Source organism: Centrocercus urophasianus, unplaced genomic scaffold (assembly GCF_019232065.1).
Source record: "Centrocercus urophasianus isolate 14NV4802_14NV808 unplaced genomic scaffold, USGS_Curo_1.0 seq_21, whole genome shotgun sequence".
Taxonomy (NCBI): Eukaryota; Metazoa; Chordata; class Aves; order Galliformes; family Phasianidae; genus Centrocercus; species Centrocercus urophasianus.
The window spans coordinates 1,381,199-1,403,946 of record NW_024884767.1 but is presented as its reverse complement, the minus strand read 5'-3'; the positions used below and the strand labels follow the sequence as shown (position 1 = coordinate 1,403,946).

The 22,748-nt window shown below is 38.2% G+C and overlaps 1 protein-coding gene across 2 annotated transcripts in view; it reads right to left on the bottom strand.

The window, feature by feature from the left end:
• RASGRF2 (Ras protein specific guanine nucleotide releasing factor 2) overlaps window positions 1–22,748 on the bottom strand; it is a 122,826-nt gene that overhangs the window by 30,679 nt on the left and 69,399 nt on the right. For both annotated transcript variants that reach the window (XM_042823091.1, XM_042823092.1), the window contains exons 17-18: window positions 20,566–20,655; window positions 2,917–3,023 (exon numbers count right to left, since the gene is read on the bottom strand). In XM_042823091.1, the coding sequence (XP_042679025.1) occupies window positions 2,917–3,023; window positions 20,566–20,655 (197 nt within the window). The remainder of the gene's footprint in view (window positions 1–2,916; window positions 3,024–20,565; window positions 20,656–22,748) is intronic.

Sequence of the window (22,748 nt, the reverse complement as noted above, 5' to 3'; positions counted from 1 at the left end):
TTGCCCAGTGTGGTAAAAACAAAGAGCAGAAACTATATATCACATTACATGAGTAAGTTTGTTCCAAATTTTTGTCTGTGCCTTGGGAGCTCTCGGAGACATTAATTAGTTCCTTCTGCCATTCTCAAAGGGCTGCAGATCTGGCACTGCAATATATTTACACAGAATTTAAGTGAGGGCCCTACACAGTGAATGACCCAACTTTTAAAAATAATTAGTCCTTTTTCTAAACACTATTTAGGATCATTTCTAGATAACAGAACTGCTTCATGAACGCATATTCTCTCTGAATAGGCTGAAATATTTATTTTAATGATTCTGTTTTCTGCACACAGACAAGTTTATATATTAAACGGCATAAATGATCAGACAAGTTTTTAAAAACACGTGCTTAAAAAATACCTAATCTTCCCCAACTGTGGTTTTGACACAACTGCAAGATGTTGTAGAAAGCTAATTAATTCCATAGCCCAGCAGATAAAACATCTTCAAGACCAAGCCAAGAACTGGATGGAGGAAAGTGAGGAAATACAAAGCTTTGAAACATTTGTTTGGACAGTATCTCTCTCCCTTGGTTCATGCACTAACCTTGACCTGTGTTATTATACACTGGAGAGTAGACCACTAAAATGAACCAAAGGGATCCAGAGGGAGTAATGGAGGGTAGGGAATAAGTAACTTGTAAACTTTGTAAGCACACTTATGACAGATGGCTGAACATTTCTGAACATAGGCTACATACTGTTTTATGACTGTGCAACACCTTGTGTACCCTTGGCACTGAAACATTATGAATCAGTATCATCATTCAGGCAAATAAATAACTTGTAAATAAATTACTATCATTGGTGGATCAGAGAACACGTGTACTGAGTTAATCACATCCGCAGAGACAGTCATATGCTGCAACACTAAGCACATGTGCATCCAGCACTCTAAAGAGAAAGCTGAACAATGCTACACGATTCAGCCATCTAATGCCTTTGCATCTTTTTATCCACTCACGAGGAAATGGCATTTTGGCAGAAAAAGTCTGGAAAATGCTATCAAGAAAACACACTGAGTGACTTGCTTATCTTTGCAAATACCAACTTATTTTGTCAACTGTTTTCCTTGCTATCTCTTTTTTTAAGCAAATAAAACTGCCCATTTCTGTGGATGAAGGTGAAAGATGTCCCAGGTACGCTGATGGCCTGTGAATGATGCAAATACCTTAAAATGTAATAAAGTTTTTGGCATGTCTGTTGATCCCACGGAATTCTTGTGCTTCAACTGTTTTGTCATTTTGGAAATCTGCATTTCTTCAGCAGACACCGGTGTCTAAGGGTTCTCTGGTTTGCAGTTTGTGTTCTTACTGTAAAATGAGGCTCTAAGCTACTGCTCTCCAAGGACTATCTTTCTTCACTGGCAATATTTCATACTGTTTGGCTGGACAGTAATTCTTCTCTCGCCTTCCTTAAAGCAGTGCTGATCTTGGTTTATTTGGCAGAAACTAGCCAGTCATTTCTGTTTTGCTAAAGTCTTGTGTCCTTCCTTTGTCCCTTGTCTCTCAAGAAACAACGTAAACAGCTGATTACATGCTTTGTTACTGCAGCATTCATTACTTTTTGTGCCAAAGTCCTTGCATTTTAAAATATTTGCTTTACTGGAATAGTGGGTTAAGAGAGAGAGAGAGAATTAAAATCTGCCATCCTTGCAAGAGAAAAAAACAAAAGGCAGTAATGATTAGGGAGCTCAATTAACAGCTTCCTCTTCGAAAATTCATTGTTTTGGACTTTCGTCCACTACCTTAATTCCCACAATAGTTTTAGAAAAATACTAATTGTGTAATTTTCTGTAAAAGTAGGTGCAAAAATAATCAGGACAATATTGTATTTTTGCATATTACTGGAGGCCTTTGACCTTGATTAGAGGCCTTGAACAAATAATGTCTTCATTTCCAGGAGAGAAAGAATATTTTTGTTAAAGTGACACACTGACGGAGAGTGCTTACACTCTTCATAGTTACTCTGTGTTTATACTAGGGAATCATCAGAACTCAATCAGGGTCAGCCCTGAAACTAAACATCAGTTTAATAAATTGTAGAGATTTACTTAATGCAGACAAAAGTCTGATGACTCTGTCATTTAATCAGCATGGAAGGTTGACTCACAGCACTCACTTACTGATAGCTATAGCACAGACATAGCATGTACAGTCCAATGTCAAAACCTCCTCTTTGGCTATTCAGCTTTTCAAACACAATCAGTTTTCACACTTGTATTTTCTACTGGCTTCATTCACTAGCACATCTGATCTCTATTAAAACTAAATCCATTCTGAGGACAAAAAGGGAATAGTGTTTAATACAGGAGAGTGCTGCAGTCAGCTGTGCAATAAACCCTGCTTTGATCACGTGTTCTTGATTATTAATATGGAGCAACAAAGCAGTCAAGTTGTTTCATATGCTTCCATAATGCTCTCTTGCAAGTTTTGCAAGTTTCCTCATTTTTTCTGTCTCTGTTTTCATTCTTCCATTCATTGTTTCTTTCAGTAATTTTTCTCATAGTCTGCTGGATGCATGCAAGATCTTCCAATGTACCTCTTACCTAGCAGCTTAAAAGACACTGCTATGTAAGAAATTCTACTAGTTACTCCATTTTGTGATCAGATTCATAGAATTGGACTGTAGAGTGACAAAAATGATGGACTGGTGCATCTTTCCAGAGACGCTTCAGAACAAATATATATGTTCTTTATGCAAATATCTTTATGCATCGCAAGTATTTCAACACATTCAATCAAAGTAACTTAACAGCCCCACCGTATCTTGTACAGAGACTCAAAGTACATAAATTGCATTTGTTCAATGAAGTCAGACAGCATTTTTCCGCTTACGCAATACTTTTGGAGAGAAAAGTGCAACACAAGAATACCTGAGAGTGCTTGGAGACCCAGTGACGTAAGACATTCAGGACACGATTAGTGGCTGCTCTGCGTATTATGAACTCTTTGTCACACATGCGTTCAGAATTGCTAAAACCTATGAGGAAAAAACACACACATAAGAATTAAAATTCACAGAGGTATTACATTTCTTCAAATCCTGTATTTGTAACTGCTAAATAGAAGGCTTACTTGAGCATTTGTGAGTAATGAAAAGAAAGTTTGTATCTCAAACACGATCATTTAGACCACTGTAATTATGCAAAATCAGTACAATATCATATAAGCCCATCATAGATAATACAGATATCTACTTGGTTTACTGTTCAGCTTCAGAAAGATGGAGAGTATTGGCTTGAAGACAGGTCTCTCATCAGTATGAAAGAAACAATACAAAACATGACTAATCTAAAAGCAAACAGAGCCTGTAATCAAGCAAGCTATATAAAGCGAGTGTGATTTAGAAATTGGAAAGTGGTACATCATAGTTGTGGTACATTGTAAGGAATCAGAGAAGGATAATAGTTTAAATACAGAGGAGAAAAAGTTCAGCACAAGAAATGTTCCTCCCTTCATGAAAGCAGGTCCTCCCTTCATGAGAGCACTGTACAGGGCTCTACTAGTCAACAGCACATACAAACAGCTTACTTTTTTTACCACTGTAGTAACAAGAAGGTGGGAAGGTATACAGGAAACACATTTACATACTGAAAGAATGATGTGCCAAACACAGCACTTCCCCACACATCTTATAATGTCAACTTTTTTTTAGTCATCAATATTTACTCATCCAGAAATATTTTTAAAAATCACAGAATCATGGAATTGCTCAGGTCCAACCACAACTTAACCATACGCATACATAACCTAACTCTAACAGCTCACCTCTAAATCATGTCCGTGAGCACCACATCCTAACAGTTCTTAAACACATACAGGGATGGTAAGTTTCCTATTACATTCACAGCATTGTTTCTTGCCTGTCTAGTTTTGTTGTAGCTGTATTGTACTAATAAAATGATGATATTAAATACTTCTATTAAAAAACAAAACAAAACAACAACAAATGATAACTCTGACAAAACTCTTCAGAAGTTAATTTTTCTCTAGGTTTCTGTTGGATTTGATCTTACACTACATTGTTTTCCATTTCACACAGTGCAGAGTCCAGGAACAACTGGAAACTCCCTTACATATGGATCAGCGCTTTGCAATTTTTTTTGGCATGAATGCTGTTCTGAAGCCTCTATATTATTAGAAAGAGCAAAGGGGTGCATCTGTTTATTCTGTGAAAAGAACATTTGAGGTGTTCTCAGAGTCTAGTATTAGCATTATACTATTTTTATCACAGATATTTAATAATTCAGTCCAAAAAACTAAACTGCTGTTCTGCATTTCCAGACAGAAGGAAAAAAAAAACAAGTGTAACTGCAATTACGTATTCTTTACTACAGGCTGAACCCCAAACAGATTCTCTATCCTATTTCATGGACGCGTGTTTTGAAGTATGGCATATGACACTGTTGTTGATATCTACGACTCAGTACTGAAGGAATTTCACATCTTCACATCTTCAGGAGTTTCATTGCCCATGAACAGCAAAGTAAACAAAATCTCTGAGGCTTTACTTAGTAAAAGGTAACCTAGGCAACATTTTGTGTGTTAATTTTCCATGCTTTTCACAGTTAACCTCTTGCAGAAGCAATTAGGCATACACATTATAAACTGCTCAATTAGCCACTTGATTGCAGCAGTGAAAGTCACAATGAAAATTATGTATTAAAGCAGCAGAGTCTCTATGAAAGTAACATTAAGGAAAAGAAGTTTTGGTAAGCTGAAAGGAAAAAAGGAGAGATAACTACAGAAACAGTTTCAAGCTAGCTGCAAAAAAAAGAATAAGAAGAGGAATAAAGGAAAAATGTAAAGCCCCAGGGATCACTCAGCAAACTTCTATGGTTCTCAGAACTTCATCAATTTTTAATCAGTAATTAGCTTTAATGGAATCTAAGCAACATATTTAGTCAGATCCACATAATCAGTAGCTAATGTTGATGGCTTGGTTGGATACACAGAGATGCCCAGTTGTGTATGAAGAGAACTTTGGTGACCAGAGATGTGCAGGTGCAGAGGTGTATTTAACTCCACGCGTGTTAACTCTATACAACTACAGGTACAAGACTTCAGATAAATAGCTGTGTAATGTATTTGTTCAAAACAAAACTGAAAATCTACTGATTTCGTAATCACTTTGTTTTTAAAAACCAAACACATCAAAATGCCAGGATGTGCTTCTCTTTCCACAAAACATTTATGCTTGATCATTCTTTCTGAAAAAAGGAACCCCAAAACATTTCAGGAATGCTTTCTGTCACAGAACTAAATCTGCCAACTGATTTTGAAGAAGACTTTGTTTATAGTATTTTCTTCTGGACTCTCAAAAATTATCTGGAAATGTGATGCATTACACAGTTCCCAAAACGAGCACCAGAGATCAGCATCTTCTATCTAAGACCACAAAGACATGCAATAAAAATTGTTACACCACTACCCTGGCCTGTTCCTTGCCTACAGTAGTTTCTTTCCACCTTGCACTTTTCAATACTCAACCATGTTTTGGTGTAAAATGCCTGGTGTAAAAGTTGGCCTAGGGAATGAACAGGTTTCTGCTGTCTGTACTAACAAGCTTTCACTGCACCTTCACTTCACATACTTGCTTTCTCTATTATAGTACATTCTCACATACTCTCTTTCTCTATTTCTATTTTATAATTAATTATATCCTTGAAAGCTTTCAGAAAAAATGTGTAAAGCATACTATGCAGGAAAAGACCTCCTCTGGTTCCACTCCCCATCCCCACCCTCCATCTCCAAACAGAAAATAATAAGGACTAAATGGTGTGCAGGAATAACTCAAAAGTCATGGCTAGTATTGTCACTGTTCTTTGTATACGAGGAGATATTTGCTTCTACAAAGATGTTTGGCTTTACCATAGTGTTCTCCTTCTCAACTTGTTTTGAGTAACAATAGACCTTAGCTAGGCTCCACACTTGGTAGCTTTGACAACAACACAGCAGAGTCAGACCTTAAAGTAAAACCAGGTATGCTGGAGAACAACACACCAGGACCTCCCTGATGCAGTCAAGGTTGGAGCAGGCAAAGTTGGTGGGACTTGGATTGTTCAGAAAATGAAGCCTCTCTTCTGTGAAAATACTCCCAGTTGTTTCTGCATAGACAAGAAATGAACAGCAAGCAGTTCTGGACAAAGGGACTGATTATTCCCACCTCAAAAAGGGGTGACCAGACATTCTGGTCAACATTGAGGACCTGCTCTACAACAGAGATGCAAATGAAGAACTGTCCTTCATGAAGGATGGAGATGTGCCAGTCATCACTGACCAGTGTGCTCAGATGTCCAGAAGCAAAGCAAATTATCTTCACTAGGTCTACCACCAGAAGTGAGAACTTTCTGAATGGTGTTTAGCACACCACTCATTCTTAGCTTTTCAATTCCAAACTAACTGATAACTGAAATGGGAGCTAGGGACTGCCAACAGATGGTAAAGATTCACATCATTAACATGCCCATCAAGCACAGATTAATTAGATTGTACTTAAAATTCTAAGTTTTTTTAGTAACTGCTAGATAAACTTCAGTGACTATATACATGAATTTTCCATTACAATCATAGACAAAAGCTATTATTATTTTTATCTACGCACCTATACTTCAGAAGAGATAAGTGTACAGATATACACAGATAGGTATCAGCAGACCTATTCAAAACTAATATGACAGCTCCCTCCTAGACAGTACAGCAACATCCTAAACTAAAAACACCCACCATTCAAAACGCTGGACTGTATTATTCCCGATGCTAAGAGAACTCTGATGCATTGTCAGACTAAACAAAAGCTGGTGAATACTGACTGTGAAAGCAAAAGAAATTTCATTAGTTCTCATAGTCGCTAAATAGATCTTTCCATTAAAAAGAATGTGAGAGTACATAAGAAACACAGTACTCAAGAACAAACAAATTGGACAGAAGTATGGTGTTAATTTTAGGAATATTATAAAACTCAGAAAAAAATAGCAGATGTAGAAACTGTAAGCAAATAAGATCACTAAGCACTGCTACCTTCTGGTCTTCTAACGTTGAAAGGAAAGGTCTAAACAAAACACAAAAGAAAAAACAACAAAAACTTATTACCACAGCAAAATTAATATAAAAGGAGAAACATGCAAAGAGAAGTTTTTGGCCAGCATTCTTTTTTTCCCACTTTCAAAGCCATGTGGTCTGTGGAAAAGAAAGTACCAAAGATAGCCACAAACAGACGTGACTGCTAAAGGTCACCCAAATTCTACCTATCCTTCAATCCTGACTACTTTTGAACACATGGTCTAGCAGGAACTGCATGTCACCTACTGCAAAAAGCAGGTGAGAGCCAGAACCTTGCAGGGCTACACCGTATTTGCTTTTTCTTGCCTACATACAAGCATAAATAGAAATAATATCTTCTGCGAGACAGTGCAAAGCATGCAATACAACATTTGAGACTATAACTCCATTGCAGCAGATTAAAAGGTGCACTTACAACAAAGAAGCAATTCCACTACCAAAGAGCTTGCACTCTTAGCAAATTAACAACCCAGAGCAGCTGCTCAATATGGACAAATGGGACTGAGGGAAAGTGCCAATAAGGCTGACAGGCAGACTTTGCTGAACAGCAAGGCGACAATGTACTTATTAACAGAACTGTATCCAGGTGAAGTAACAAAAAAAATATGGTATGCAGAGAAGTAACACAGAAACGTGGCGCACAATTTCATCCACTTCACGGAAGTCAATGGCAAAAATAGATCACTAATTTTACTAAGCCCCTTTGCTCATTAATCACAATTTTTTCACTCTGCTAATGCAGAGTATAAGAGGCTGGAAGAGATACATTAGCCTCTGTCACACACTGCCCAGGATTCTTAATTGAAGCACAAACCTTTATGGTTCTGCAGATGTATCAGCTAAAAGAAATGGCACTGAACTAAGACTAGACTTGGGAACCAAGAGAGGCTTCAGCTCAGATTCTTACCGCAATAAATTGGAAGATTTAATTATATATCTCAGATCTATCCCAGAGATCATTAATTCTACCAAGCAGTTTCCCATTAGGCGTTCAGCACTGACAGATCTATGCTGATATTCTTCATAATACTGTTCCTACCTCGTTTGGGTCTAGAAACAGTTTTTAAGTCTGATTATACAGTCCCTTGCATAATACCATTCCAGTCTGTGACTTAGGCTCTTAGACAGTCTTAGCCATGGAGGCTGTAAATCTATGTACAAAATAGCCATACTTCTCGTTTTTCAGTTTCAGCTGAGATGGAATTGTCTTTAGAGTGTCTGTTATGACGCTATGTTTTGGTTCTAGGGGAAAAACAGTGTTGCAAACACACTGATGTTTCTACTTGCTGCTAAACAGTGTTTTACAGAGCTATGACCACTCACAGTGAAGGGTCCAAGGAGCTGAGAGGGAACAGAACTAGGACAGCTGACTTAAACTGGTTGAAGGAATATGCCGTATCATATGACATCATGCAGAAGGAGAGTACTGAATGGGTGGGAATTCATCTCATTCTCTGCTGCTCGGGGCTGAGCTGGGCATTGGTTAAGGGGTGGTATCACTTGTTTGTGCATCACTTGCTACGTACATCCATCCATACATATTTGTATATAGTCATAACTATGATCCTTTGCTTTTTCTCTGGCTTAGGAAATAGTTTTATCTCAACCCACTAGTTCCACTCTTTTTTTCCTGATTCTCTCCCCCTCTGCACTGGGAAGGAGGGGGAGTGAGCAAATGACCGTGTGGGGCTCAACCACCTGCTGGGTGAAACCACAATACTTGATCAGTTGAAATTTTATCTAGCTTACTATGCAGAAGCAAATGCTTATGGGAACAATCTTTAAAATGGACAATTTTAAGGCAGCCTTTCCCATACTGCATAATGTCATAATGCAGTTTGGAAGTTAAGCATCATTTCAATTAAATCAGGGGCAAAGCACGCATGATTTCCTCTAAGCTCATCTTCACCATGGTTCCAGAAGAGGATAGAGGGGAAGGGTCTCATTTAGCAGAATGCCAATATTTTCTATGATTTAGTTAGGTTTCTAGATCAAAATACATTTCCCAGGTAGGACTAGATGCAGACTCCAAGGTGAAGCAATCAGAACATTTCATAGCACGTATCCATTTCGGTCCTGAAGGATGCAATCTTTCCACATCGGAAATAGCAGCAATATTTCTGATCATTAATAATCTTTACTGTAATCTAGTTTTAAGAAATTTGCTTTTCCTGCAGTGTCTGCTGAGAAGAATATAGGCTGCTTTCACATGTATCTTCTTCACATAATGGTGATACAGAACTTTTACCACATGCTATCAAACACAAATCAGCACTGATTTGCCATCATTGTTAGTTATTAGTATTAGTGCTACTTTGTCTAACATAATTTAATCACCCTGCTTGTGCACTTCTCTTTAGACTGTTACGCAAAATCCAGTTTTTCACCTCCAGATTTTTTAATTACAGGTAATATTATCAAAACTGTTATTTTTGAAGCTACCACAAAAGAAAACAAAGATGTTGAATAAACATGAATCTCAACATTTGAAGACACAAACACATTAAATTATGACAGTATATTCTACATAAGTTGCTTCCCTCATGAGAAAGTGTACAGTACTTTACATTGGTAGATGTCATTAGCTATCCCACTCATGAAGCAAAAGCACAGAAGGACACCGTATGTCACTGTTTCTACCACCTTTCCAACTCCTACAATCTGGGCCAGATTTAAGGGTCTTATTATATGACATTGTGAGATAAGAGAATGGACCCTTCCCACCAAAAGTTACAGGAAAGTCCCAATAGCACAGTCATGTTCTGCATTTTCTTGTTTTACTAAGCAAACTTGTCTCTATCAGAAATTCACATAATTCCCCATTTAAAAGCCACTCTCAACCAACCAAAGCATTTATACTACACATTTTGTAGTGTCTGTGTGTCCTAAAGGAATTGATCAATGCATACTTGCTTTTATACTTTGCTGAATATGTCAAAAAACCTCTGAGTCCAGGTATAATAATCATAACAACTTCATTTTATTCTTCAGTGTTAATACAGTAGGACATGATTCCTGACCGCAATAACTAACTTGTCAACAGTTATGATGATAGATCACCTATTTGGAATGACTTATAATTTAAATTCCCCAAATTAGAGGAAATTTGTCTGTACTTAAGAAGAGTAACTACAGCTAGCTTCTAGTGACTCTCCTAACAAAGAATTCTTCATTTCCAAAAAGCATTTTATCAGTCAGTTTTAATAAAATAACTTGGAATCAAATACTGATGCTGCATTATCATCTAATACGGTTGAAAACTGCATTCCAACAAGTGAGGAGGTAAAAACCTCCACTGCCCATAAAGCAGACATCCAATAATTTAAAAAAAAAGTGTAAAATACATTTTCCTCTCCTTTGTGTTTTTTTCTTCTGATAAATACGCTCATGGGCTGTAAACCAGCCCAGCTCAAATCCTGAAAGCTTAGGGTTGGCAAACATCAGCGGTACTTTCTGACCTGAATAAAGAATAAATGCAACACCCAGGCTTCAACTAGAGTGATTTTCATACACAAAGCCTCTGCAACATACGTAGCACACCCACACCTAACTTTAAAAGGCTTTCACTGACATAACAAAAAAGTTTGGCTGACAGTTTTAAAGATATACATGTTTATTGGTCATTGATTCTCGAGCAAGTAAGTGCGTTTCACAAATTCTCACAGAAAAGCATCAGAAAGCAAGAAGCCTAATATTGATAAGAAATCTAAACTTGCAAGGATTCTGCTCTTCTTTTATTTTCTCTCATTAGGATATTAGATGGCCATACATCAGCTAGCTGGAGAATGGCAAAATGGAAATAAGAGCACTTATATTAACTGAGAGGAAAAGAAGCAAAAAGAAGACAAACTCCCTCTCACTGCATAAAGAACAGCAAACCTGACCAATAATATAGTCCTCCTTCAGGAATTACCAGATGTGCATATTCAGATTTATAACTGAATAGTCATATAAGCAGTTGAAGGCTTAATGACAGGAATTATCAAGTCTAACCATGCTCTTCGGGCCACCTTAGATTGAGAGGCATATTTAATCACTTACTATGTGTTGGCTTGGCTGGTTTCATGAAGAGTTAACAGCTCATACCGTATCAAAACCAGCGATCATTGCAAAAAGAAGAAATTGAGCACTCAAAGCATTTCAGGCTTTTAATTTCACTTTTACTGGTCCTTGGGACTTCTGAAATCATTTTGTTCTAAGAAATATGCTGCTGAAAATCCCTGCTGTATCCACCCACATCAGGAGTAATTCCAAGTATGTACTTGATTCTTCTGCCTAAAGCCTCCACATACAATCTATCAAATCAAGTCAAGGGATTATAGTCTTAGTAAAGTAAATCCCATTGGATTCACATGCATCAGCTGATGTACAATAGTGTAACACAGAGAGAGCTATAATTACTGTTTTTCATTTCTGCAAAATATTTATGAGAAAGGTTGGTAAACTATTTTTAAATGAGTCTTGCTTTAGAAAGGATTTTTCTAATAATAGAAACTTAAAGAACACTGAGACAAAGCAGTTAAAATATTATGTTGTGAACTTGAACCAAAATCCCGAAGTCTAAAAATCTGTCTGTCCAGTGAAATAATTCTAGTGCAATCAGGGAAATAAGGTAGACGTCTAAATAATATGCTTAACATCAACACACTATTCCAAGTCCCAATCATAACATTAAGGTTGCTAATTACAATGATCTAGATTAGATGTTAAAACACAGGTACAACGAAGAATGAAAATCCTCCTATAAAGTCAACTATTCAAATTTGAAAATTCTCCCTTTTGTACTTCTTTAAAAAAAAGGTTATTGCTACAGGTAGTCTGGCACACACTTTTGGGAATTATTATTTCTTTTTCAATTAAGATATGCTCTTGGAAGAGCATGACGGAAGGTCAAACTTGTTACAGAATTTTTAGAATTTGCTCAACAGTATAACTGCAGTTACGCAAGTTGTTCTAGAAAATCTAAAACACACCTTAGGAAGTAAAAAGCAATCAAGAATCTGTTTGTTAATGTTTCTGTAAGTAAAATTCAGCAGCAATGAAATTGCATTTTTATTTTTGGAACACTGTGACAAACATATGGCTTCAGAGAAAACAGCATCGTTCACTCCTCTGTTAGATAAAAATGAATGTGTGTGCATTAGCATTTACATATGCTATACCCACGCAGGGAACGAGTATCTATCTGTACCTTTAGTCTACAGCACATAGTAGAACACATTTTCAAAAGTAGGAAGAATTGGTAATTCCATTAGGGTAGCACCCTATTCTTTTCTTCTTTCAGCAACAACAAAGGGAGTCGTAATTCACCAAAACCCAATACTAAATTTTGGGTTACATGCCTCTATCTTCGAAACCATATTTGCTTTCACGGAAGTTTTACAAATATTTGCTTGTATGTGTGACATCCTACTCCAATTTTCTAGTAAAATCTTAGGCCACACCATCAAAATCTCATGTCCATATTAATAAACCTAACTGTACGAAAGAAAAGATCTTCAATTTCAAAAGCTGCTGTAGCCAATTATATTTACACACTGTCAAATATCATGACAAATTTGCAATGAAAAAGCAACTCTTTTTCCTATGACTTATTTATTATAAAATAACTGTAGGAAACAATTGACAAAGAAGAATTGACCAGCCTACCTTAACAATTATATTTGTAATTGGTTCAGTACATCTTAAAACAGTTCTTTATTGCAGTAATGTCTGAATTATCTTCCATGAACAAGAATGGTGACATTGCAGCTGATGTATCTTTTAATTTGTATGACAACAAAGTGAGTTTGCCTTGATTCCTGCTTTGCATCTTAGTCCTCAAGGAACACAGAGGCAGTTTTTAGCTGCTGAAGTGTTTCTGCATTTCATCTCCAGCTTTTCATTTGTTTAATTACAGACTGAGTATACTTTCAACCTGCTTTATCAGCAATACTAAAAGCCTAGCACACCATTTTGTAGAATGCTCACAGTCTTTCCAAGAACTATTCAAAGTACGGTTTCAGACTTTTAAAATACTCAGTGTGCAGAGCCACAAAAGACACGTTAAAGTTCTACGAAAACATACTGCTAGAAAAAGAAAACTGCCTAAAAGCCTTTTGGATTTTTTTCCATTAGTTGGCCTGTACTTTTTACGTAATCTAAAGGAAATGTTTTATAAAACTGTTCTGATTTTTTTTTAAGACAATAACAGTAAAGGTTAAATAGTAAGGAGGCAATACTTGCGAAGTGCCAAATGTATCATTTTTCAGACTATGTGTGAATGGATAGTTGACTGTCATGCCAAACAAAAACTGGCAGTATGTGTATCAGTCAACAAAAATCTCTGAACAAAATGTTCATCTTTCAACTCCCAGACCATTTGTGACTGTTGTTGCTGAAACAAATGAAGCAACTCAGGGGAGAAAAGCAAACAAACAAAAAAAAACACGCAAAGCAAACAACAAAAACCACCAAAAAATCTTCCCAAAACTTATCTCACCAGTCTCATATGAAAGATCATACAACATCACCAGTTGCCTGAAATGTAAGGAGGATAACTGGTAATCTAAACAACCTGCACTCTATGAACTCAGATTTTGTAGTCCAATTCTCCACTTGCAAAATCAACATCCTAAGATTTTTTTTCCCTTTCTTGTAAGCGTTCAAAGTTCTACTCCAACTTCCTTCCCTTTTTAGCTTAGGAAAGAAGTGTGAGAAAACACATGTTCAACACATCCCATCCAATTATCCCTTCCACAGTAGGATCCAGTTTCGGGGCTCAGGAATAGGCACTGTGCTATTCTCCTTTCCCAGATAAAATGTTTTTATCCCAGTGCCAGTTTGCTTGCACGTATCTACGAAACAGAACTTTCCCGGCAGCTGTTCCAAGATGAGTACAATAGGTCAGGAAGCACATGGTTAATGGTGTTATAACTCAGGAATTCACCACTGCATTTACTTTTTTTTCCTGAGTAGCCAGCTTCTTTAATAAGCTTGAATAAGAAAATAATTTAGGAGAGGGGAACCCACAAAGAATTGATTTCCAAATTTCTGGTGAAGTGAGGAAAATCACTGTTTTCCTCTGACCTTTAAGTTGCAAAAGCAGGGGTCACCTGAGGCAAAACTAAACTTCATCTTGAAGCCATTGTTTCAATTCAAAGTTAGTGTTCTATCAAAACTGCAAGGGAAGATTCAACTTCACTTGAATGCTTAGCCACTTACCTAAAATTGCTAAGCAACAATTTTGTTAAATTCAAAGGGCTCTTAATTCAGGAGCAAAAACAGAAATCTATTCAAATTCACTACAGGGTAGGTGAATATCATTTAGGGTTATTAAATTAGAAGATAGATTCTAAACAAATTGGTTTTAATCTCTATTTTCATTTCCCAGCTGATTTCTTAGTAAAATATCCTCTGTCAGGAGAAACATACACATTTATCACAAAAGCAGCTTAGTGAACATGTGTTAAAGATGCAGCCTACAACAGCAGATAGTTTGCCTCTCTATGGTAATAACAACATCATCCCCTGTTGCCCCACAGGAGCCTGCCCAGCAGGTCTTGTTGCAACACCAACACCTGCTATATCCAACACTGCAAAGAACATCTGGTCAATTCCTGACAACTCTCCAGCCATAAGAAAGAAAGCTGGCTGGTCTATTAATGGTTAATTGTCACACAACCCTTCCTGATGAAGAACAGTGTCAGATATAGAGCAAGCCAATGAGGATTTCCTACCCAAGTCAACCTGCAGCTATTCAATCAAAATGTGGAACACAAGGAAGCTGCGTAGTATTCAGGTCTCAGAGCTTCTCAAATCTTCCTAGCCCTGCATGGGAAACTGATCTGGAAATCTCTTCATAACATGTTCCCAAGAGGGAACAAGCATACTCACTTTTCCATTTCCTTGCAAAAACGAAAACTAAAAAACAAAACAACCACTTCCCCATCCTACAGAAGAGATCAAGGGAGGATGCCAACTCCCACATGAAGCCTTTATTTTGTGGAGCTGAACACTGCAGATCACTAACACAAAGTAGGGACTGGAAAGGTACACAATTCAAGGACTCATCTGACACAAGTTCAGTCCGTAATCAGCTTTCAAGAGTTACATCATTCTGGAAATCACAACTGCAACTCATAAAAGTCTACTTCTGTTAGTTACTGCTGCTACCTTTAAGGTACATTACTGCAGACAGACATCTACAGCAACTCTGGGCAAAGACTTTATATACGCATTTCAACAGCTAATTTTCACAACAGAATTTTCACAGAATCATAGAATGGTTTGGGTTGGAAGGGACCTTTAAGATCACTTAGTTACAATCCCCTGCTACAGGCAGGGACACCTCCCTCTAGACCAGGTTGCTCACAGCCCCTTCCAGCCTGGCCTTGAATGCTTCCAGGGAGGGGGCATCCACAGCCTCTCTGGGCAACTTGTTCCAGTGTCTCACCACCCTCACAGTAAATAATTTCTTCCTTATATCTAGTCTAAATCTCCTTTTTTCCAGTTTAAAGCCTTTTCCCCTTGTTCTGCCACTGTACAGTGTTATAAAAATCCCTCCCCAGCTTTCCTGTAGGCCCCTTCAGATAGTGGCAGGCTGCTATAAGGTTCCCCTAGAGCCTTTTCCTTTCCAGGCTGAAGAGCCCCAGCTCTCTCAGCCTGTCCTTGTAGGGAAGGTGCTCCAGCCCTTTGATTATCTTTGTGGCCCTCCTCTGAACCCACCCAGCAGCTCCATGTCCTTCTTGTGTTTGGCCTCAGAAGTGGTAGCAGTACTCCAGGTCTCATGATAGCAGAGTAGAGGGGCAGAATCACCTCCTTTGACCTGCTAGCCACACTTCCCTTGATGGAACCCAGGATACTGTTGGCCTTCTGGGCTGCAAGCACACACTGCCTGCTCATGCTGAGTCTTTCATCAACGGACACCCCTAAATTCTTCTCCCCAAGGCTGCTCTCAAGCCATCCTCTGCCCAATGTGTATCTATGCTTGGGACCGCCTCTATCCAGATGCAGGACCTTGCACCTGGCCTTGTTGAACTTTATAAGATTGGCATGGAGCCACCTCTCAAGCCCATGCAGGTCCCTCTGGATAGCATTTCTTCCCTCTAGCATGTCAGCTCTACTACTCAGCTTAGCGTTGTCTGCACACCTGCTGAGTGTGCACCCCATCCCATTGTCCATGTTGCCCACAAAGATGTTAAATAACATCAGTCACAGCAACAATCCCTGAGGAATGCCACTCATCATAGGTCATCTAGCTCAACTCCCCTGCAATGAGCAGGGATACCACAGCTACCAGGTTGCCCAGGGCTTGATCATGACAGTCTCCAGGGTCAGGGCATCCAGCACATCTCAGGGTAACCTGTTCCAGGGCCTCATCACCCTCACTGTAAAAGACTTTTTCCTTATATCTAACCTAAATCTGCCCTCTTAAAGACTGAAACCACTTCCTTTGTCCTGTCACATCAAACCCTGCTAGAAGTCTGTCCCTTTCTTTCCTGTAGCTCCCCTTTAGATGCTGAAAGGCTGCTAAGTCTTTTCTTTAGATACTGAAAGGCCGCAAAGTCACTTTGGAGCCTTCTCTTCTCCAAGATGAACAGCTCCAGCTCTTTCAGCCTGTCCTTGTAGGAGAAGTGTTCCATCCCTTGATGGCCTATGTAATTTTTGTGATTTGAAGGATGACTGTTTGAGTGATACTTAGAAATAGTCTTTGACAAGGCAGAAGTAGCAAAACACAGAGGTTTTAGGAACGTATTCTCTATCCTGAATTACACTCACATAAACAATTCAAGTCAAAATTGATTTACCACCAGAGATATGTCCAGGCACCTAACTGAAAGGGACAGTACAGTACATCTTCATTTTTAAGAAGATGCTTTCAAACTTCCAGCTGCTATTTTAATTAGTGTTTTAAATCATTACAATTATACAGAGTAAAATCAACTTATCTCTTCTTTATCATGGGGCTTATTTTCCTGCATGTAAATCATGTTTGTCAGAGATACTCCCCCAATGACTTTTTTTTTCTTACTTTTCTCACTTTCCCTCCTCTTCCTTTCATATGTATTTTAAAAAATAAATGCTTAAACTGAAGAAGCCAGGCCCTCCTGCCAACCACAAGCTTCCATCCCACTCCTATACTCTCTTGTAACATGTCACCTTGTTCTCGTGAAAAATGGTACATTCTTTACAGTGCAGATCAGCATGCTGTAGGAGGAGAAAAGCAGCTTTGCAGCATGCAGCATGCTGCAAACACCGAAGTATCCAACTTGAAATGGGATGACTGAATTGCTGAAATAAGCTGCTGTATTCACAATGAAATAATATATAAATGTTCACTTGGGATGAAGTATTTGCTTCTTGTCCAGTGTTTGTTTTCTGTGTCAGGAGATTTTGGGTTTCTAATTTAATTTGAGAAAGAAATACACTTCTCCAAATATATAGAGTATACAAGATTTAGATTTCAAATCTAGGTTCTGTTGATGCAATCTCCCTGAAGCCCATGTCCACTGGACCTATTACAAAATAAAACGATCAACATTAACTGTTTTTCCTAAAATAGGTAGGTATTCTTGGTAAAGTAGAGATTTGTTTGCTACACCATTGGTTACTCTTTGTTTTATTGATGATTTACCAAGTGCAAATCACATCTGACCAGTCTGCTGGCCTATGATGAAGTGACAACATGGACAAGGAAGGACAAATTGATGTCATCTACCCAGCCTTCTGTAAATTCTCTGACATGATCCCACACAACACCCTTGTCTCCAAATTGGAGAGATGTATTTGATGTGTGGGTTATTTGGTGCCCAAAGAATTGGTGAGACAGCTGCATTCAGAGATCTTTAGTCAACAGCTCAGCATTTCTGTGATCAGTGATGAGCAGTGCTTCCCAGGGGAAGCACTGGGACCAGTGACACAGACTGCAATCAAGCTAGTTTGCAGTTGAGTGGTGCAGTTGATGCTTGAGAAGGAAGGGATGCGGCCCAGAGGGATCTGAACAGACTTATGAGGCAGGCCTGAACGTGTGTTAGGGTAATTCCAAATATCAGTACACACTATCAGATGAATGGATTGGGAGCAACCCTGCAGAAAAAGATCTGGAGGAAGAAAAGCTCATCACAAGCCAGCAATGTGCAATTACAGCCCAGAAAGCCAACCCAAGTGCTGCATCAAGAGAATAAAGACCAGCAGATCAGGGGAGGTGATCGTCTCTCTCCTGTCCACTCTTACGAGACTCCATTTGGCGTGCTAGATCCAAGTACAGGCTCTCAACACAAGAAGAACATGGACTTTTAGAACCTGTCCAAAGGAGGCCACAAAGATGATCAGAGGGCTGAAATAGTTCTTCTATGAACACATGCTAACAGAGCTGGGGTTTAGCCTGGAGGGCACTGGGGAGACCTTAGTGCAGCCCTTCAAAACGGCTTGAAAGGGGGCTAACTGGAAAGATGGAAAGAGACTTCTGACACGGGTATGTAGTGATGGGGCAAAGGGTAACTGTTTTGAACTGAAAGAGAGGATATTTTAATTAGATACAAAGAAGAAATTCTTCACTATGACAATGGTGAGGGACTGGAACAGGTTGCTGTGAGAAGCTGTGGATGCCCCATCCCAGGCATTAATGCCAAGCTCGATGGGGTCCTGGGCAGCCTGATCTGATGAGAGATGTCCTTGCACATGGCAGAGGAGTTGGAACTGGATGTTCTCCATGGTCCTTCCAAACCAAGCCATTCTGTAATTCCCCTAAAACAGCACAGCGTCATTTTACTAATTTGGCTTCATCTATACAATTATTCAAGATTTTAAGCAAAATTTCAGTCTCTACTAGCCCCACTTTCATGGTTTATGAATATTAACAAGTATGAGAACCTGCATGCATGCAAAGCAAACAATTTCACCAATGAATGCTAAAAAAATGTTTTATTCTTTAAAAAATTGGTGCAAGATAATCTTGCTTATCTTGAGGTTGTGTTCCGATTCTGCACAAAACAGAGAAAAATAATAGTTAAGGAGAAAAAGAAGTAATATGTTTGAAAGGACTGAACAAAGATAAACCTAAAGTCAAGAACCACTTTTATAGAGGCATAAACGGGAGAAGAGAAACAGCTCAAGTAGCTAATGCCATTGAGCAGTCATATGTTTTTGATGGCTCAGAGTTTATCTGTTATTTCAAGAAGCATGTAGCTGACCAGAAGTCCTCAAAAACAATCAGAGAGAGTCCGAAGAAATGGAAATTCAGGATAAATAAAGAATACATGTCCCTACATCAACAATCTGAATTTATACAATTTTACATCTAGTCAGGAAATCCAGGTATATTACATTGTTCTGTGGAAAGATGTTTGTGTAACGAGAATTCTCTTCCCTTGCCAAAGAATGAGCTGAAAGAAAGTTCTAAGACTGGAGGAAGACGTGATGTATCCCTGAACAGTTAAAACTGGAAGGCAGAAAATTGAGACAAGCTACACTCTTAAACAAAATAAAGCAAAACAAAGCCAAAAGTAGACTCTTAGAAAGCAGAGATAATAGAAGTTACAGAGATAATTCTTACCTCCTAATGTTCTCCCACATGCTCCAGCTGTTTTTTGCTCCTGAAGCTGCTTAAGTTTGCCTTTCTAGCAGCTACAATGACTCTCACTTTCATACAGTTACCCACTTTTTAAATCTACATAAATATCTTTCAATCACAGTGTCCACAAGATCCACAGACTCTTTGAATCTCTTACTTCTGTCATTGGGAAAGGCAAGAAATGCCTATTTAACTGTTCTGATAGCATCTGTATTTTTACAAAATTTTCTCAGCAACCCTTCAAGCCAAATCTTTTCTCAACGTGTAAAGCTTGGGCAGTTTTTCCTCACATACATTCACATATTATTTACCAACACTGAACTTCATTTGATGTTTTATTTATGTTCAGTGGTAGACTATATTAAATGGCATACTTCACAATATCTGCACCCAGGAGACAAAGGACTAATTAAAAAAAGCAAAAAAACAAAGATGAATCTCGTTCATTACCTAGATCCAATTCACTGAAGCGTAAGAGACAGGAGTCCAAAGGGGATAAGAAAGATGTCATTAAAAAACCCCATACAATTCTGATGAAGCATGTAAGGGGAAGAAATAAAATTATTTGAATTACTCTGATTTCAACTCTCTCTCTTCACCTATAATATCATCTTTGAATTTCTCCTGTAAAATCTTACAGGGTTAAATAACATTTCTATTAATTTCTTCAATTTTTGCCTTTCATACATTCAATGATTTCAAAAAAGTTTTAAAAAAAACCTTCAAATTAAAGGAGTTAAATTACAAATATTTCACAGTGGCCTCAAATGGAACCAACTCAAAAAGACACCATGGAGATTATAGTAACAAATCAGAGGCTGCTTAGGATTCAGGTAAATTCCTAAGAAATATTTACCTTCTGAGAAGATCTTAATGTTTGGTATAATTTTTGGTAAACTTTTCTCACCTGGTGGACTCCCATGTCCTGCTGCAGCTGTAGCAATAGCAAAAGCAGATGCAGGAGAAACAGCACAGTGACTGTTGTCAGCAGTTTGTACTGTAAAAAGAATAGAAAGAGAAATATTTGAAATCTTTACTAATGTTCATACACTGTGTATATTGTCTATTTTCATTGTCATTGGATTTTATAATTATTTGAACCTGAAGGTCTTTTCCAACCTGAGCAATTCTATGATTCTATGATTCCATATTAAAAGAAAGAAAAATATCACCATAATTTTTGCAATTTGACTATTAGTTGTAGGCCTGTACAATTGATGTTTCTATGGAAAAAAATTCTCAAGACTTTGCAAAGGATGAGGAATAAACCTGAACCAAACAGAACAACAAAGGTAATGGTACAGACAGTTAACTAAAACAAACAAAAAAAACAACATCCATATTAAAGGACAAAGCATATTAACAAATCAGATGAGATTTACAGATCTTCCCAGCTCATCACTTAAGTACAGTTTTGCAAAATTTGTCAGATTTTCTCTTCAGGGAATCCAGTTGATGTTGATTCACTTTGTACTCAAATAATACACTACTGCTTCCCATAGTTTCCAACTCCAGAGTTTTGCCATTCTACCGCAACTACGGCCAATAGCAAAATATTACTATTGGTTCAGTATTGAGATGTCTCACTAACTTATTAACAGTTGAGAAGACTATGTTCTGTTTTCTTTTTCTTTCTTTTTTTTTTTTGAATTCCAAGTATCAAACAATGTCTATGCCTTGAGATCTGGTTTGTTTGAGAAGACAGCATTTTAACTGGACGGAGCTCATGGATAGATCTCACAGCTCAGTTAATGTTTTTGAAGAGACTTGTGAGAGCTATTTGAGGAGCTCCAGTTCTCCCTTTACCTCTTTAACACAGCAGTTTGTTCAAATTTTGGAAGAAATCACTAGCTATCAACTGTAAATTTTCAACTTCACACAAGATAACTCACGCAGTCACTTCCCAATGACAGTACTGGGTATTGTGTAATTCATCATTACCTATCATGTCCAAAATGTCTCCTTAGCAGCTGAAAAAAGAATATCTGTAAATATCTAGACAATTTTGTGAGAGTAAGAGTGATTCAGTATTAGTTCTGAACTTGGATACATCCTGCTCAAGTTGTTGAAGAAAATTTCATCACATACAAAGCTCCAACATCCTTCCAAGTCTCCAGTTATTAACACATACTTCTCTCCAGAAATATTGCCTCCAGTTTATTTCCATGGAAAACTAAAACAGATACAAAGAGCACAAGAACCCTATCTGATTGAGCATATTCTCAGCTACAAAACACAGGTTTTCAACAGTCAACACCATTAGCACTTTTGCCAGCAATGAACAAGAGCCTGCATGCCAGACTTGTAAAAAATCAGCAGCAGTGAAGATGACCCAGTTTCACAGCTGCTATGACAGCATCACTCCTAGAAGAACGTTGCTCATACAGTCCACCTTTCATTGGCCAAAAGAGATGAGGACAGAAAGCATCAAATCCAGACTGTTCACAGTCTGTGTAGTAGGACCTTTCTGCCATGACTGGCAATGTGCTCCATGGTCTTCAGACTAGTATGGGGCCTGGTATCATTGTGCTGTAAGAGAAAGTCTGTCTTTGGCCCAGCTCATGAAGTTTGAGCCTTCAACTTCATCAGTGTCGCAAAACAGTTATGATGACTCGTCCAGGTTCCAGGAAATCCAGCGCATCACCCCTCTATTGTCCCAAAAGACAGCATGCATCACTTCATCCACTGGGAGCTACATCTTGAATTTCTTCTTCATTGGGGAATTCACATGTCATCACTTCATGGGCTGCCATTTTGACTCCACTGTGTTGTGACACTACATTTCACCATCGGTAAAGACGCAACCCAGGAAACTCACCTTCAGCCTCATACGGTTCAACCTGGTCCTGACAAACTTGCATGCAGTGTTCTTTCTATTCCTGTCTGAGCATTTGTGGGACCCACGTGGCTCCAACTTTGAGATATTCCAATTTTGGCAACCATTGTTTCCAAAGTACTGAAACTGATACTCAGCACCAAACACACCTTCCTGATTGTAACATGTCAACTCACATAGATGAACTGATCAAGACGCTCTTTACTTCATGGTGTCACAGCTGTGCATGGTTGTCCAAAATGTGGCTTGTCTTT